The sequence below is a fragment of the Conger conger genome, chromosome 8 (assembly GCF_963514075.1).
Source record: "Conger conger chromosome 8, fConCon1.1, whole genome shotgun sequence".
Lineage (NCBI taxonomy): Eukaryota > Metazoa > Chordata > Actinopteri > Anguilliformes > Congridae > Conger > Conger conger.
Window position 1 is genome coordinate 31,848,857 of NC_083767.1, and position 18,764 is coordinate 31,867,620.

Genomic DNA, 18,764 nt, shown 5'->3' on the forward strand with positions numbered 1-18,764 from the left:
ATGCGGTAACACTATTTCTCGACATAACTTCCGTCTTATAAACAACTACATTCATTAGCGGGTCCGGCACTCAGCACGGCAAGAATACGTTTCAAGACAGCGTGCGTAAAGCTATAACGTTATAGCTTCCTAGCTAGGTAGATACTAGGTAACACAAATACATCAGCAAATCAACTCACCGAATTACCTTAACAGTTGGATAACGTTAACTGGCTGGCTACTGATAACAATTTGGCAACTGTACGCGAGCTAGTTGCTCAGTTGACAAACAGTTGGCGAACTATGCAATGGATGAACCTACTCCAATGTTTATTGCAGGATTAGTTAATTCGCTATCTATGGAATTACCTATCCAACTAACGATAACTTAATTTTCGGCTCTATTAGTGCACAAGCCAGCCAACATAGACTAAACTATTCACTGCTACCAATAACTGGATAACAATGTGTAATCCTAGTTACAGATCAGCAAAACGAATACCTAGCCAGCTAACAAAACACCGGGCAATGCACACAGATCATAAAAACCTTAATGTTAGCAGGCTTGTTAATTGTCAAAACCTAGTGGTCGGTATTTTTCGGAACAGCTTTCGGACCTCGTTCTCGTTAGTTTCTTACGGAAAGCGTTTATATTCGTTATAATTTGTATTTGCTAGAGATTTCCGTATATTGCCCCCCAAATACGCTTTCCGGAAACGGAGTTGTTCTTCTACTTCTTCTTCTTCTACGTCCCTTCGTCGTCTTGGTGATCAACGCCGGTTTAGTACCAACAGAAAGGTGCATTACCGCCACCTACTGGAATGGAGTGTGGACCGGAACAAACTCAAATAGTTCATATCTATTAACGTAGTTCTTTAAAGATACTGAATTAAAACATCAATACAGAGATCTCCCGAACTTCTCTGCAAAATGCCTCAACTCCAAATACTCTTTTATCTCCTCAGAATACCGAGAGCAATATAAAATGTTACATGATCCATAGTTTCTTCCTGACCAGAATAATCACATTTCCACAAGCTAATTTTTTAAATTATACAGTGCCCTCCATAATGTTTGGGACAAAGACCCATCATTTATTTATTTGCCTCTGTACGCCACTATTTGACATGTGGTTAAAATGCCCATTGTCATTTTTATACATTTTTGTTTCACATGTAGGAATGACAGCAGTGTTTATACACAGTCCCCCCATTTCAGGGCACCATAATGTTTGGGACAGAGCAATGTTATGTAAATGAAAGTAGTCATGTTTAGTATTTTGCTGCATATCCTTTGTATGCCATCAGTCTGGATATGTTTCTTCAGGTTTTCCTACAAGCGATAGTAAAACTCTTTGTACCAATATCTCACTGTCCAGAATTATGCATTGTACAACATTTTGTGGAGGATACAAGTTTGCTTTACGTTGAGTAGGATGAAACTGCCACATCATTACTCTGGGGCATGTTTCTAGACAAAGAGTTCTCTTTTTGTAGATAGGCAGTTAACTGATCACTTGCCTAATACACCGGTCACTAAGTTAGACATCAGAGACAACATTACTACATTACTGAGAGTTCAGTTATAGAGATTTCTCTTTAGTGCACCTACTATATCAAGGCTTGGTTTATAGCAAGGCCTATATTGTAGTCCTATAGCTCCACTGGTTCATTAGTGCCTGGCACTAATACTGCCAAGGTTATGCATTCAATTCCCACTCACTGATGCCAGCCATACTAAAAAATGTATCTGCTCATGTGATTGTAATCGCGTATATTCGAATGGCATATTTTCAAATGCAATGGTGGAGCGTGAGCTATTGATCGGTATTAGACTTTTGAGTTTTTGACCCCCCCATCCAGTATCACCACCCGCCACCACTGCTCATATCATATAAAAACACGCAATTGGATTCAACATTAGAATTAGATGATTCATCCGGGTAATGATTAAATCATGCTTAATTGGAGTTGGTGGCACGGATGGTGCAGTGGGTAGCACTGCCGCCTCACAGCAAGGAGGTCCTGCCTCTCTGTGCAGAGTTTGCATGTTCTCCCTGTTTTCGCGTGGGTTTCCTCTGGGTACTCTTGTTTCCTCCCACAGTTCAAAGACATGCAGGTTAGGCTGATTGGAGAATCTAAATTGCCTGTAGGTATGAGTGTGTCAGTGAATGGTGTTTGTGCCCTGTGATTGACTGGCGACCTGTCCAGGGTGTATTCCTGCCTTTCAATGTAAGCTGGGATAGGCTCCAGCCCCCCTGCGACCCTGTTCAGGATAATTTTTCTGAGTTTATGCAACACACTGGATCCAGAACTCAGAAGATCCAGACGCCATTCCTGTTCAATTCCAGAACATGTTCAGGTGCTTTCTGTCCTCAGCTTCTTGGGGACTGGTACACTGGTTTTACCTGTTCCATAATATGTGGAACAGAAATAGCAATCCCTGGCCCTGACATTTCATGGTGACAGCACTCCAAATAGCATATTTTTCCATTTTTGTCTTTATACAGGCAGTTCTGTGGGTCATAGGTATAACTCTTTGTTTCTGCACCAGGACAATCAGCTTTTCCTCATTCTTTTTTGAACACAATAAACAACAAACAATAATGGCGAACAACCATTAACGTTAATTACATTGTAATATAAATTTTAATGTTTGCAAAGACAAGATGTTACTAAGTAGCTGTAGCACACAGTCATATAATGATAAAAAATCTGATCATGTGTCGCATGCTGCACAGCATTTTAAAGCAAAGTTATTTTATTGTCAGGGTTTGTAGAAGTGAGGACCCAATCGCAGACCAGAGTGAAATCAACTGGTGATTTATGAAACAGTTCAAGAGCCAAAACAGAATCTAGTCTCAAAGTCAGAAGGCAGGCGATGTCAAAACCAAAATGTTTAAATCCAAAGGATCCAAACAGGCAAACAGCAGGCAAAATACAAGGAAAGCAGACAGATGAATCAACAAGAGTTCAGGTCAGGTAGGAAAACAGTCCAAGACAGCAGACAAAATCTTAATCCAAAAACTTGTCAGTATTTAACAAGTCAGACAAGTACAAAGTAGGAGAAGCAGGTGGGGCCAAGACACATGGATACTGAAAACAAACAAAAGCACATGCTTACACCCACAAAATCACACAGACAGACAGGAAGAAAACCAACAGAACAGGGGAAGCTTAGCTCAAAGTACTGACATTTATCTTTCTCTCAATCTCTTTAAATTGCCTGAAATTGAATTCCATATCCTTATAGGGTATTTTAGGGGCATTAATGTATGCTAAATACATGCCTTCTGTTTAAGATCAGTATTTTTCTTTTATTATTATTATTATTATTATTATTATTATTATATTTATTTATTATTTCTTTTATTAATCCCGCCACCACCCCCTCTCTTCAGAGGACATCATTATTTTTTTATTTCAATTGCAAATACTGTTACGCCGGGGGAAACAGAGGAACCAAAAGCAGACAGGGGTGCAGAAAAAATGGCAGCAAAAGCAGGGGCAGACAGAGTGGAGTCAAAAAAGAGGCCAAGGTCAAAAACCAGGGGATCAGTCCAACAAGGCAGTGGTACAGATCCACAAAAACCAAAGAAGAGTCCAGGGAAGCAGGCAGGGGTCAAAACAGGAAATCCAGATGAACAAGGCGAAATGCCACAAGGGCAAGGACTCAGGAACAAGGGCAAGGGAACAAGGGCTCGGGAACAAGGGCGCTAGAACTGGGGGGCGGAAGAAATGGGCTCGGGGCTCAGACATAGGACAAGACGAACTAGCAAGGTGCAACTGAAAAGGACAGGTATAAATACACAGGGGAATGAGACAAACTAGGCGGGACATGGGAGTGAGGGTGGTCCAACAAATAAACATCAGGTAAGACACATGAAAGGGTAATGGCACAATAACGAGGGGGAAATGAAAACGTGGACTGGATTCACAAAGACACACGTAATACAAACGGCTCCGGACAAGGGAGTAGAAAATTGCACAAAATCAGGAGATGCAGAGATACGGAGAGACAGGTGCGAATACTTTGCTGAAACTAAGCAAGTAATCAGTGATAGAGGCAGGCAGAGTTACAGAACAGAATTGAAACTGGAGATGCGTTAGTAAGTTAGTTAAGTGATTTCAATTACAAATACCCAAAACTAGTGAATGTTAGTTTGCTAGTTTGAAGAACCTATTAGTGTGTTAGTATAATTAGTACTGTACAAATTCTATGTTAGTTGGGATTAGTATATTCGTGACATGTACAAACATGAACTGGAGTGAAAGCAGGAAGTAAGGAATGCAAGATTGGGAGGAAGGTTGAACCCCGGAACTACTGTAAACACCCAAATAGTGGGGCACACAGACGGGGGAGTGACTGGGCTCATAAACATTCAGACTCAGACATCACAGGGGAAGACAAGTGCAAAGACTAATGAATATAAACAGAACACCAGACATGAATATGAAAAATAATAAATTACAAGAATAACGATAATAAACAATGATAAACTAACAGACAGAACACAGGAACATAACAAATACATAACATTTAGGTGAAGCCACTCCATACCCACCCCCCACTGAGACGGGTGCGTGGGGGTTGGACCCAAAATGCACGACTCAGAAACAATAGTAAGATAAAGTCCCGTTAGGGCTTTATTCGGGACGAGTCCCAGGAGAGTAGTCAATACAAACAAAGTCCATACACGAAGATCCAGCCAAACAAATACAAAACGAACAAAAAGCACGGTGCCGAGGGAAGAGGCAATCTCGTAGTCGGTAGGCGTGCGGGGAGGTCCGGTAGCAGGAGAGCAGTCAGCGGGGCAGATGAACAGGCGGACGGCAGGCAGAGGCGAAGTCGTGGGCGAAGCGGGAGTCGAAACCATGAAACAATCAGCGGGGCAAAAGTACATAAACGGTAGGCGGGGACGTAGTCGAAAAACAAAACGAAGGTCACAAAACAGAAATCAATGGTCGATGGTCAGTAACAGGCGTGGATCGTAACGTGTAATCAAGACAGTAAGTAATGCTCAAGAGTTGCGTGAAAAGACAGAGGCAGACAATTTCGCAGTGAACAGTTGCGCGACTGGGCTATAAATGCAGGTGTAGACAGGTGTAGACAATTAGTAAGAGCGTAGCAAGGAAATGGAAAACAGGTGCGATGGATGACAAGTTTAACAAGGAGATTAGTAATCGTTAGTAATAAACCTATCCTGCCCTAGCATTAGTAAATTAGTAAATGACATGCACGAGAAACGTAAGGTAACATGAACACATGATTAGTCTTGTTAGTTTCTACCCAATCCTGATCTAGCGTTAGTAGTTTTAGTAAATAGACAAATAGAACATAAGGGGAGTGAAGGACAGAACGAGAGAGAGAGAGAGAGAGAGAAGGCGGAACGCAAGGTTTGCGGAAAAACATGTAAAAGTGTATGCATAACAACGACCAGTTAACTAAACAATAAACATGCATCGAAACATAACACAACGCGAAACTAAGACGATAATCACTCAACATAACCAGGTAATAAAATCGTACGATAACATAACTAAACATGACAAGAAAATAAATCGTAACGAAACATAACTAAACAACATGACGAACCTAGACAACATAATACATGATAAAACACTACGTGACTAAGACAACATGAATAAACATAAATCAACATAAAACATGGTGAGACAGACCTGAAACGTGACACCCACCCTAATACCATCATACAAGGACAGACAAACAGACTTGACAAGACTTGAGAACAAGCAGATGGACAAACAGACGTGCATGACAAGATATTATGAAACCCAGCAGATGGATGGATGGACAGAAAGGTGGACATGTAGATAAAAACTGTTTTAAAGACTGAGGTTTGGTGCTGAAGTGTAATTTGTTCCGTCGTTTACTGTGCAGTGTGAGCATGCATCGGAGTCTGTGTGTCCCATCCTATACATCTTGTGCTGAGTGATATCTGAACATATTGCTGATTTCTTCTACTATTGGGGGTGGGAGTAAATTGTTATTTGATATGTTGATTTTTGATTTTAGAACAGACTTTAATTGGAGGTACTCAAGATATTGTTCTTTCCCGATATTGAACTTCTGGACCAAATGCTGAAAAGTAATGAATTTGTTATTCTGGAAAAGGTGGTGGAAGTGTGTGATACCGCTGCTGAGATTAGCCCCTGATTTAGATGATATCCAGCTTCTGCCAATATCTCTTCCTCTTCTGCATCAGCATCATATACTCCTGCTCCAGTCCTGGCCCACCACATTTTTCGAGCCATTACTGAGGCCCCTGCTTTGGTCAGTTTTCGTCGTGATCTCCGCACATAAGCGTCCATATCCTCCCCTGGACGGGGATCAGGAATGGTTGCTTTTAAAGCTTTGATTTCATTAAGTACATTGGTGCAGTTGTCTATCTGACTCAACAATTCACCAGTTTGAAAAGGGGCAAACTTGCTCATCTGAATTCCCCAAGGTGTAGAGTGTCGGTATTCTTTTTCCTTTTCGTTTGGGCCTAAAAATTCCCTACTAGGTATTTTGACTGTATCTAGGAATCCTACCCTCATTCTTTCTCTTGTTCTTGATCTGGTTTCAGGTCCTTTCCATATTCTCTCGCTAGGAGGTTCAGGGGGACTTGGATCATTGTCATACTCCCTTTCTTGAATATCAGAAGATAGGCGTTGCCTGCTATATCTTCCATCTGAATCTCTTTCCTCTATGATTGGGTTATTCATGGCGTCTCTAACTACTCCTCTCAGGTGGCTGTATCCTCCTTCGACTGCAGTTCTTATTACCCTGTCAGTGTAGCCGGCCAGTCGCATGTCTTCCTGCTCAGGTAAACACATAAGCTGTAGGGCCTGTGTCTGAGGGACTACTATTTCCCCTGTCACCCGGGAAAGTGGGCCTACGCTCCTGATAGGGTGGTCTTCGGGATAGCCACATCTTCGCTGGGTTCGGAGAGGGTACATAAAGCTTCCCCCTTCTGCTATTATTGGTCCTGGTTCAGGCTCAGCCGCATAGGGTCTACTAGTTTCACCTAAATCATATGATTTTCTGGGTCTAATTCGGCCTTTCATCCACTGAACAGGGATTGTTTGCCACACGTTAGTCAGTTCTGGCTCGGAGTCCTCCTCTTCATCTGGATATGGATATGGAGAGAGGATGTATAGGACCCCTAGGTCCGTCTGCTCCCCTTCTCTGTGGTTCGGGTGATCCCCCAGCAGGCCCTCGTGTCCCACCAGAGTCTCTTCCTCTTTTCCCCTCACCTGAGGGCTCAGACAGTCTTCCTACACTGATCAGTGCAAGTGGTGTTGTTGGAGGTGCAGGCCTTGCCTCCTCATCGCCTCCTCTAGGGGTTGGGCCTAGGGGGTTTGGTCTTTGTATGGATTCAGGGCCTCTTGTGTTCGGATTTAAGGGTGTGAAGGGTAGTAGGGATTCTAATTGCCTATTCACTGTGTCAGGTAAAGGTTGTGGATATGTTAATCCGTCATTTGGATCAGCAGGGGGAGGATTAAATGGAGGGGGTGGTGGTGGTGGTGGTTGTACGGGTATGCCCCTAGGTTTAGGTAGGATTGGAGGTTTAGGGTGAGGTCGCCCTTTAGGCCCTAATGCCGCTGGTGGCAGCCCTGGATATGGAGTCCCTGGCCTTACTAAGGCCCCAGGCTGCAATCTGCTGGGGCCTAGCTGAGGATCCTCATCCCACTCATCTCCGACGGGGTCAAATTCTTGTGCTCCTACAACCGTGCTGGTAGGATTTATGCGGCTCCTCCTTTCTTGTATGAGTGAATGCCAAGGAATCCCCTCCCAACCAGGGGGGTGTTCAGACCGATCAGGAAGAGGCGCCGAAGGGGCTATTCCATCCCAGTCTTCAAGGTTTTCTATGAGCCCTGTCATAGAAATCAAGGAGTCCCTCCTCCGGCCTCCAGCCCTTCTAGAATCGCCTGGCCCTCCTAGGCCTGGATAGGCTATATCCCAGATTTCATTTAACAATTTTCTTTCTATTTTATCTGTCGGTTCAGTGCCTTTTTCAAAGTACTCAGCTTGCATTCCGTATTGAGAAGGCATACGATATCGTTTACAGCCTCGCTACAACCTCCCCATTTCATCCTCAGCGCGATTCCATATTATCAGGAACACCGGGGAACCGATGGAATTGACATTGATAGCCTGAGCCACCCCCATTAATGCCTCTAAGCTGTCTTTACTACTGCCACCGAAATTCCCACTTCCTGCTAAGGTTGTGGCTACTATTCCCCCATCCCCAATTGTCTCTGAGGCTCGTATTAATCTCATATAGTAACTGTACAACAGGGCCTTCGATCTAGTAGGGTGTTGCCCATAAGGGGGCACATGACTCAAAATTGCAGTTATATTTGGACCCAATTGAGCGGGATGTACATCTGCTGCTTGGGAGATTATCACCTGACGCGCCGTATCCTGTTGAGCCAACAGTAATCTCCGTTCATACCATCCTCCCCTTTGATCATGCCCATCTAATATTCTACTAATTGCCCATGACACACCTGCTCCAGCACTCTGGCCAAGGTTGCATGGATCTGCTAAGTGCAGCGGCCAAGGAAAAGGCCTCTGCACTTCATGGAACAGTGATTCAACCACTCCGAAATATACTTCTATATGTGGGTCTGGCATATCACTAACAGCCATTTTCCCACCTAGTTATGAATTTATATTTATACTATTACTTTATTAGAATTTACTGTCCTATACAGTTTTTTAATATTGTAACTTATTCTAAATTACCTCGATTCCTTTCGAGTTCGAGTATTACGGTTTCACTACTTAGGTGCCTAGCACCTTTCTCGTCAGTGCCAGTAATCGACTCGAGCCCCACGAGTAGGAATCTACTCGGGCAATGCCTCAATAGGCCGTGAGCAGTTCTCAACTGCTCGAGCCCCACGTTGGGCGCCAAAATTGTCGTGAGCCACGGACCCCTTGCCGAGCTCAGACCTCACGTTCCCACGAGCAGTACCTCACCATGAGGTGTCTCGGGGACGAACTCAAGTACTCCGAACGTCCTGGAGCCCTGGTAAGTTCTACTGAACTTCCAGCCCAGTCTCGAAGTGAAGGGTGTGATGCAAATCTGGTAATCGATGTCCTGTATTCAATGTATTCCTCTAAAGACTCTTTATCACATATGATTATAGTAAGATATACTTTATTATAATCAATCAAAAGAATAGAGTTACAGATTACAGTGTACATATCATCTTTTGCAGTTTGCTAATCACATGCAAGTTACATATACCACTTTAGCTCTTTCTAATTTACCTTTCCACCATGATGTTTAAAAATCAAGGTACACCCCTCCAATATCCATCCTCTTTGGCCTTAGCCTTATCCTATAGCTCCCCCTTCTGGACGTTTAAAAAGAAACTATCCATCCATCCATCCATTATCTGAACCCGCTTATCCTGAACAGGGTCGCAGGGGGGCTGGAGCCCATCCCAGCATACATTGGGCGAAAGGCAGGAATACACCCTGGACAGGTCACCAGTCCATCGCAGGGCACACACACCATTCACTCACACACTCATACCTACGGGCAATTTAGACTCTCCAATCAGCCTAACATGCAAGTCTTTTTGACTGTGGGAGGAAACCGGAGTACCCGGAGGAAACCCACGCAGACACGGGGAGAACATGCAAACTCCACACAGAGAGGCCCCGGCCGACGGGGATTCGAACCCAGGACCTCCTTGCAGTGAGGCGGCAGTGCTACCCACTGCACCATCCGTGCCGCCCTAAAAAGAAACTATTTCTAGAATATTATATTTATCTAACTATGATAACTTCTCTACATTTTTCTACCTTATATAGTACCTTAATGAGAAATAAAAGATATTAAAATAAAAGGAAACTTATAATGTGTTACTTTTCCTACTTCTACAAGTAATATAGATTATAATTACCACTCCAGCTTGGTTATAGTTGTTCTGCATGGCTCTTTCTTCAACAGCTCGTAGATATCTTCTGAAGCCAAATTCTAAGATCCTACTCTAAGGTCTAAAAGCTTATTCCTTATATATCTTTTTTGCATACAAAAGTGTACCTTTTTTGATAAGAAATGTCCCCAATATTTCAAGCGGGAAGACATTTATCTCTTATGTAACTTGTTTTTTAATGATCATATTAATTATTTCTGTTTTTCCAATTGTCATTTTCTCATACCTCAAAAGAAATTTCCCCAATATTTTATTTCATGTGCCCCTCCGGTTTGGGAATTTCCACCATCTTAATATACGAGTGGAAAAACACTAGCTCTTATGTAATTTTTAATGAACCTATTCATCACTGGTGTCTGTTTCAATTTCATAGTCTCTCCTTGACTTCCAAACTTTGATCTCATGCAAGGCAGAAGTTAAAGCCTGCCACCATCTCAACACACTCTTCAGGTGCCCCTTTTTGTGGCGCCTTAAGGGATCTACAAAGGACATCCAGCTAATAGCTGAGTGTAATTCATCATTTAACTCCTCTATAGTCAGTCCATTGAATCTATCCGATAAATTATTTGTGTTATAATCAGGAAGGCCCTTGAAGCCTCTTAATCTTCTTTCGGTATTGACATCCTTTCCATTTTCCTTATCTCTTTTACATTTTTCAATCTCCTCCTGCTCTTTGATCTCCCACATTCTACGCATGGCCTCAGTCAGGCCTTTAGCCTTGCTCTCTAAAACCCTGAATCTAAGTCCTCTGACTTCAGACTCTCAGTATCCATATACGGTTGTACATTTATCTTGTACCATATACTTCTCCTCTTACGGGAGCTTTTACTCCTACCCCATTGGCGTGTGCGAGGGGTTAACAATGCATTCCTGCCTAACCCATCTTCTGTCAATCTCTCATCAGGCGGGCCTAGGGCCGGGTCCTCGACACCGCTTTGTTTCCAAGTGTTGAAGATAAGTTTTTTTTTGTTGAGTAGTAAATCAGGGTTGTGCCATATTGGAGAGTATTTACAGGGTTTCATTGTAGATTTGAAAATCTTTTAGATTTTCCACCAGACTGTCAGGGTTGTTGAAATTGCGGTGTTATTAAAGCAATTAGAGTGTTTTATTTTCGTGTTGAGAACTGGTAAATCGGAGACTGAAATGTTTTTACATTGTGATTGTTCTATTTCTAACCATGAGTTGTTCTGTTGCTTTGGATGAATCCAATTGATGATATATTGTAGTTGATTTGCCAGATAAATATTCTAGAAATTTAGGGCTTCTAATCCTCCTTGAGTTTTGTGTTTCTGTAATGTGACCAATTTGATTTGGGGTGTTTTATTTTTCCAGTAGAATTTTCTTGTTATGGAGATTAGTGAATTAAACCATTTAGTGCTGGGCTGGGTTGGAGTCATTGTGAAGAGGTAATTCATTCAGAGTAATATGATCATTTTTACAGTAGCTATTCTGCCAATTAATGAGAGGGGTAAGTTCATCCAGCGGCTTAAGTGATCTTCTATTGTTTTTATTAATGGAGTGAAGTTTAGGTGAAACAACTCTGACAGTCTGGTGGAAATGTTTATGCCCAGATACTTACCAGTGGGAATGGGGAGGGGTGGGTTTTGAGCTGCAGCATTCCAATCATCACCATATATGGGTAGAATTGCTGATTTTGTCCAATTTATAGCGTAGTCGGAAATGTTGGAGAATTAATTAACGAGCTTGATGATTTCTTGTAGAGAGTTTGATGGTTTTGTAGATACAACAACACATCATCCGCATATAGGCTAATCTTGCGGTGAGTGTTGAGGGTTTGGATTCCCTTGATGTTGATGTTTTGACCTATTGCAGCGGCAAGGGGTTCGATGAACAGAGCAAAAAGTGATGGAGAGAGTGGGCATCCTTGCCTGGTACCCCTGTGCAGTGTGAAACTCTGTGATGTTAATCCGTTAGTAACAACTGTGGCCATTGGTGAACTAAACAGAATTCTTATCCAGTGAATGAACGATTCGCCGAAACACTACCGGATAATCTACCTTTTCAAATTGTTATGTTTGTGGCTGGCAAACAGAAAAAAGCCTTAATGTATTTGCCTACGTTTGCAATCTTGAAAATACCTCAGGGCACACTATGACAAGATACTAATTAAGTAGTTATATCCTTAGTCTACGATGAGTAAGGCAGTGATTTTCTTAGTGAATAACATAAATAAATCAAAATAAAGCAGGCCAATTCTTTGGATAATGATCCAATAATGATCCAATTACTCCTACAACACTTGGATCACCCCTACTTATAAACTTATACTTAAAAATATAAAATAACCATGTGCAAATTAAAACAGGCCTAAATCAAATACCATTACAATCAAACAATACACAACAATAAATGAAACATAAGCCACAAGAAACACCATCATAGATCCCCAAACTTGTTCGCAAATAGATAACTTTGTAGTATCAAAGCCTGTTCACATTAAAAAAATAAGCTGTTGTACCTAGTGGTGTCTGCGGTAAAATGTTATCATGGTGCAAAATGTTAGGACAGAGCGATCATTAAGTGCCTGCAGCTCTTTTTCATCTTGTTTTTTTCATCCATGATAGGTTTGCATGTGTTTTTGTATTTAAATATCAGGTCAGCCATACTGATTATAAATACAGCTATAATCCAGATTTATAATGGTTCATTTCTGTGCAGTTTATGGTTGCTCAAATCGAGCTGATCAGTTACCTTCCTGTCACCTTGCGACCAGTCTGGTCCTCCTCCTCTGATTCTCTCATTAACAACGCGTTTTTGCCTGCAGAACTGCTGCTCACTGGATGTTTTTTGTTTTTCGCACCATTCTCTGCAAACTCTAAACATTGTGCATTAAATACTGAGACACCCAAACCACCCTGTCTAGCACCAATAATCATTCCATGGTCAAAGTCACTTAGTTCACATTTCTTCCACATTCTGACATTCGGTCTGAACAAGAGCTGAACCTCTTGACCATGTCTGCATGCTTTTACACATTTTGTTGCTGTCACATGATTGGCTGATTAAATATTTGCAATAACAAGCTGGTGACCTAACTAATAAATTGCTCACTGAGTATATATAAGAATGTGTTTGGATAACTGTCACTGGTAAGTTTAGGCTACTAAGTGTTCTATCATATAATTTCCTCATGTTCAGGCTAGCATGAGCCAGTGAACTAAAAAATCCTAACAGTTGGTTTGGAGGTAAAGTCATTATTACTAAGATGAGTGGATTATGAACAATGGAAACAGTCTCTCCTCGTGGTTAAGTTACAGATGGCTACTTGACATCATAGCTAGTTGGCCAGATTGCCACTGAAATATCATATCCAAGTAAAAACTCAACTTGATTACAGAGTTGGCATGGTGTTTCTGAAAAATGATGCTGTGTGCAGAAAAGAAATTATTTTTTACCGTTAGTGAGTGACTGTATGATTACACCTGCTGAGTGTAGGCTATTTAATTGTTAGTACATTGTTGGCTTATTCCTGTGGTGTCACCACTTTTATTTTAGCAATGCATAAATCAGAACTTAGTAGGAATTTAAGTTATAACTACGCTACATTTGAACTAAAATACAGCTGGTGCAACCCAGTCCTACAAAGCGTATGTATGAGGTAATAAATTATTTACTATTAAAATGTTGACATATTTATTTTAATTAGAAAGTCCTAGGTTCATAGAGATTTTAGCGAGCCAACGTTACAAGAACTGATCATACATTTTCTTTGGTGTTGATAGCTAAGTAATAGATAGCTAACGTTTTTTTTTTTTTTTTAGCAAAGTAACAAACGTATAACTGCTTACTCTAGCAGCAACTACAGCAATGTTATCCTTCACAAAGGTCTGGACACAGAAAGAATCAATTTTATGACAACATTAGTAACAATTGATCAAAACTGGGTCAAAGGGGTCTGGGACCTTTCAGACTCGAAACTGAAATAGAGATATAAGACATAAGCCATCTCGCCTACCACCCCTCACACTACTTGATTTTCCCACAGTGTGTTGTATTCTGTATTGATCTCTCCCTCCAAACTCATTATCCCACAAAGCCTGCCACTGTGACTGCACCCCCTGCTGAATCAAAGCCTTCAGCTCTGTCCTCCACAACTTCACAGACATTGAAGGCTCATCCCTCCGAATAGCGTCCTTTGCCAGCATGTCAGTCCTCTCATTCCCCTGCATCCCAACATGAGCAGGCGCCCATAAAAATAGATGGAAATCCCTGCTAATTTATGCCTATATCATGAAATAAATCGCTCAATTAGCAGGTCTGAACAGCAGGACTGAAATTAACATATGCTACCCAATGCTGCAGTTGAATCAGAACATAAGCCTACATGGTCTGGCCTTACCTCATCCTCCCACTGTAAGGCCTTAATAATAGCCTCTGGCTAATAATAAAGGCCTCTGAGGAATATACAGACAAATCATTAAACAGCCTCCAGGACAGGCCCACTCCAAACTCCTGAACCACCATAGCACCCCTAATGTGACCAGTGACTGGGTCTTTAGATCCATCTGTATAAACAGGCAGATATGAATACAATTATTTTTGCACGTATCTGATTACTTATGCAGCCACAATATCAGCCTCCCCTTCCCGATGTATATATTCTAAAAGTCCCATGTCAACCACAGGCTGTGGAACAGGAGATATTGCCACAATCGGCCCAACCTCCCTCCCCTACCTTCAATCCAAACCCCCCACCTTTCTTTGTTGAGTACTCCCAACCAAGTTCTAAAACAGATTGTGTAGGATGTCCCACGGCTTCGTAAGGAAATCCAGTATGTGAATGTCCATTTCATCTTCCTCAATGCAAGTGGCAATTCACCGAGTAGACTAGATACTGTCAAGCCTCATTACACAGTCTCAGTGCTCGTGCTTGGATCAGATCTAATATCTTTAAATGCTTGGCGGCTGCAGAACTGTATACCATAATTAATTGCAGTCCTTACAAGAGCATAGTAATTGGTCTTCAGTGCAGATCTACAAGCTCCCCACTGAGACACTACATTACATTAAATAAAAATCCTGCATTTAGCATCCAATACCTCAACATGCCACCCCCAAGTCAATCTCCTGTCAAACCACAATCCCAGGTATCTAGTCACATCTGCCCTCATTAGGGATTCTCCATATAAATACAATTTCACATTATTAGCTATGGTCCGGTTTGTAAAGAATTTGCAGCATGTATCAAAAACCCCAGTTTGCAGACTATACCTCCACTTCCTGAATGACCTGCCATATTTTCCCCACTGCGAAATTGGCATTCCTACCCCTCCTCCACAATACACCATCATCAACATATAAAAAGATATATCACACATGATGAAACACATCATTAATAAAAATATAAGAAAGTACCAGGCTGATCAGACTGCCCTGAGGTGTCCTGTTTCCACCCTGAAAGGTCTGCACCTACTCTCATCTGTATTGTACGCCAAAACAAGAAATCTAGGATCCAATTGTACATTATCCCCCCCACCCCCAATTTCTCTAAGTGAATCATGAGACCCTCCTTGCACAGTATGCCATACACTTTTTCAATATCAAAAAAGACCACCAATACTTCCTTCTTTGCCAAAGCCTTCTTGACAGCTGTAGCATTGCATCAATTTTCTGAACCCACACTGATATCCCACTAATGACCCTCTACTCTCCAGACAAAATGATAGCCTGTTAATCAGTACTCTCAGTACATGAGGCACAAGATGAGTGCAAATGGGCCATAATTAGTTGCTACCATCATATCTTTCCCTGGCTAAGCTATAGGGATGACCACTGCATGTCTCCCCATGGAATGGCTCCCTCAGCCCATATTTTGTTAAAAATGTCCAAAACCCTATATAGAATTACATCAGAGACATGCTTTAATATAATGTAGCACACAGAATCTTGTACAGGGGCAGAATGTGTAGTACTAAGCAGAGCCATTTTGAGATCAAACTATTTTGTTGTCCAGACTGCTATCAAACTCAGTCCTTTTCCGACATATATCTCCCCAGTGGCTTAGAACTGCTAGTCGGCACTTGTTATATCTGTCCTTGCCCAGATTTGCAGAAGTATGGGCCTTGGCAAATGCTGCTTTTATAGCACCTCTGCCTTCTCCTTCCCGGACCTAGCAACCCTATCTCCATCCACAAATACTGGAAATAGATTGGCCTTAGATACTGTGTAATTTTCCTAATCATACCCCACACCTCCCCAACCTATGTACTCTGGCCGATTCGAGAACTCCCTCCAACATATCCTTTCTCGCTGCCTTGATGAATCTCCTGGCCACTGCTCTCCCAGTCTGCTTTTTCCAAGCACCATCTTCTCAGGTACTCCTCCCTAGAGGCGTCTACCCCCATTTTACATAATAATGGAAAATAGTCACTCCCTACAGTTGAATCCTCCCAAAGCTCCCATACCTATGCCAGAGGTAGATACTAACGATGTCCCTGAGATAATATTAAACTGTGTACCCCACCCACCATTCAAGCCAATGCCCAGCTCTCCATAACCTCCTCCACAACAACAACATTATTAGTGGACCCACTACCCCATAGGGTATTATAGGAATTAAAATATCCACACCAAATTACCTTATTACCCCTAAACCTAAGTATTTCTTCAAGGTAAGCAAGGGACAGGTCAAAACACGGGGTGACACAAATTCACCACAACAACACTATCCCTCATTGCCAACCACAACGTCAGTGCCACATATTAACTCACATTCACTTACAGCCTTGTTCTGAAATGATAACCCATCCTTCACAAAAGTACTACACCCTCCCCCTTGACCAACCTGTCTGTGTCTATGCACTGACCTGCAGGTGTGGAGTTTACCAAGTTTCTTGAATGCAGAGGAGATCAGGTAATACTGGCAACTTGTAAACAGTCTTTTTAACCCAATTTTCTAAAGCATTTTTATTGAAATACAAGCAGTGGCATATCCACACAAAAACACTGTTAACGATTTGAGATGGCTGTACTCCCATTTCTGGTGTCAACAGCTCTCTCAAGTTCTCTGCTGTGGCTCCAGGTATCCATAAATATAAAGTTGGGTCCAAAAGTGTGAGACCATATTTTTTCATGTAATCCTGAAAATTAAACAGAAAGTTTTAGGTTATTTATTTTTTTATTTAAACAAATTAATGTTACTTCAAAGCTTTGCAAGAACTCCACAATCACCAGACTGCAACCCCACTGAACATTTATGGGGACACAAAAACTGGGCAACATCACAAAGCACTCTTTGGAACATTGTCAAATAATGTTGGCATAACATGGATCATCAGGTTTTGCACAAATGTATGCAGTCCAAGACAGCTCAATTGCATGTTATCATTAAAGCAAAAGGGGGACATACCAATGCAGCAGCTCGTCTGGTCTTCAACCTTCCCAAACACTCGGATGTTACCCACCGCTTACTTCCCTCCACTGGGAATGCCTGTCATGGCTCACATCAAATTCAAACATTGGTACTAGCCTTCCAAGCAGTTAAGGGGTCAGCCCCAGCTTACCTCCAAAAAATCATCAGACCCTCCACCCCTGCCAGACCTCTTTGTTCGGCCACCACAGGCACCTCCCCCTCTCCGAACTTCCATCTCCTGCTCATGACTACTGTCTGTTCTGGCTCCATGGTGGTGGAACGAACTCCCCGTAGAGGTCAGAACAGCAGAATCTCTTGCCATCTTCAAGCGGAGACTGAAGACGCACCTCTTCAAGCTGCACCTCTCCCTGTCCCTCCCTACCTCCCTGTAAACCTTAATTGTTGTCTTTGTGTGTGATATTTACTTGTGTATTAGGATTTTTTTTTTGTATTTTTAGGTTTTGTTTGGCTAAGTAAGCAGTGTTAGTGGCTAGGTAAGTGGCTAGGTAAGCGGTTTGTTCATACATTGGCCTGTTGCGGTACTATGATTTTAAATAAATGTTAAAAAAAAATTGAAATCAGATGATCAAATAGGCCCTGGTCTTTATCTTTGTTGTGCAGGTAGCAGTTGAAATTGTAGGGTCTTTCAGCGCACTCATCCCTGGTTATGGGTATGCACTTTGCACTTTGTTGTACGTCACTCTGGATAAGAGCGTCTGCCAAATGTAACGTAAAATACTAAGAAGTTGTCAGATCATGTAAATCTTTCAAAGATTCAACTTTTCACTCAAATTGTTATGCTGATAATATAATTTGTAAAGAAAAAGTTGGAAAAGAAACCAAAATAGAGGCATTTTCACTAGTGGTCTCAAACTTCTGGACCCCACTGTATATAGCTACATCATTCACAATAATATCAATACAGTCTGTCTGGCTCTCAGTTTTGGCAGAACAGTTAAATACATTAGCCAGGAAAGCTAAGAACTGAGTCTTGTCCACTAACAAAGTATTACACTGTAATGGACCGTGCCTCCACTTGCCCTGTCCCCCCTGTTGCCCTGAGCCACGCACCTGTCTGGCTTCCCTCACAGCCTCAGCATATGATACTTGATTGACAATCTTATAATACTGTATCTGCTGCACCTGTTGTTGCATTATTCACCCCCTAGGTGCCACACTGTGCGCCCCCTTGCAATTACAACATTTAGGCTAAACCCCTTCCCCACATTACCCATAATCAAGGTTTCCCCCACATCTGCAGCAGCACCTCTCCCCTTTACACACTGAAGCCACATGTCCTAACCACATACATTTGAAGCACCGCAGTGGGGCTGGCACAAATGGCCTGACTGGGTAACTAATATACTGTAACCAATTTTCACTTTCTCTGGCAATTGAGGCTTCTTCTTTTATTTTGGCAGACAAGGTGTGTCGAGGACCCGGCCCTAGGCCCCCCT

General features: G+C 42.1%; 1 protein-coding gene across 1 annotated transcript in view; it reads right to left on the reverse strand.

Moving 5' to 3' along the window:
- Nucleotides 1-18,764, reverse strand: part of rnf20 (ring finger protein 20, E3 ubiquitin protein ligase) — a 74,248-nt gene that overhangs the window by 48,746 nt on the left and 6,738 nt on the right. Inside the window, exons 2-3 of the mRNA XM_061250647.1 lie at nucleotides 7,077-7,238; nucleotides 6,534-6,800 (exon numbers count right to left, since the gene is read on the reverse strand). Coding sequence (XP_061106631.1) covers nucleotides 6,534-6,800; nucleotides 7,077-7,238 — 429 coding nt within the window. The remainder of the gene's footprint in view (nucleotides 1-6,533; nucleotides 6,801-7,076; nucleotides 7,239-18,764) is intronic.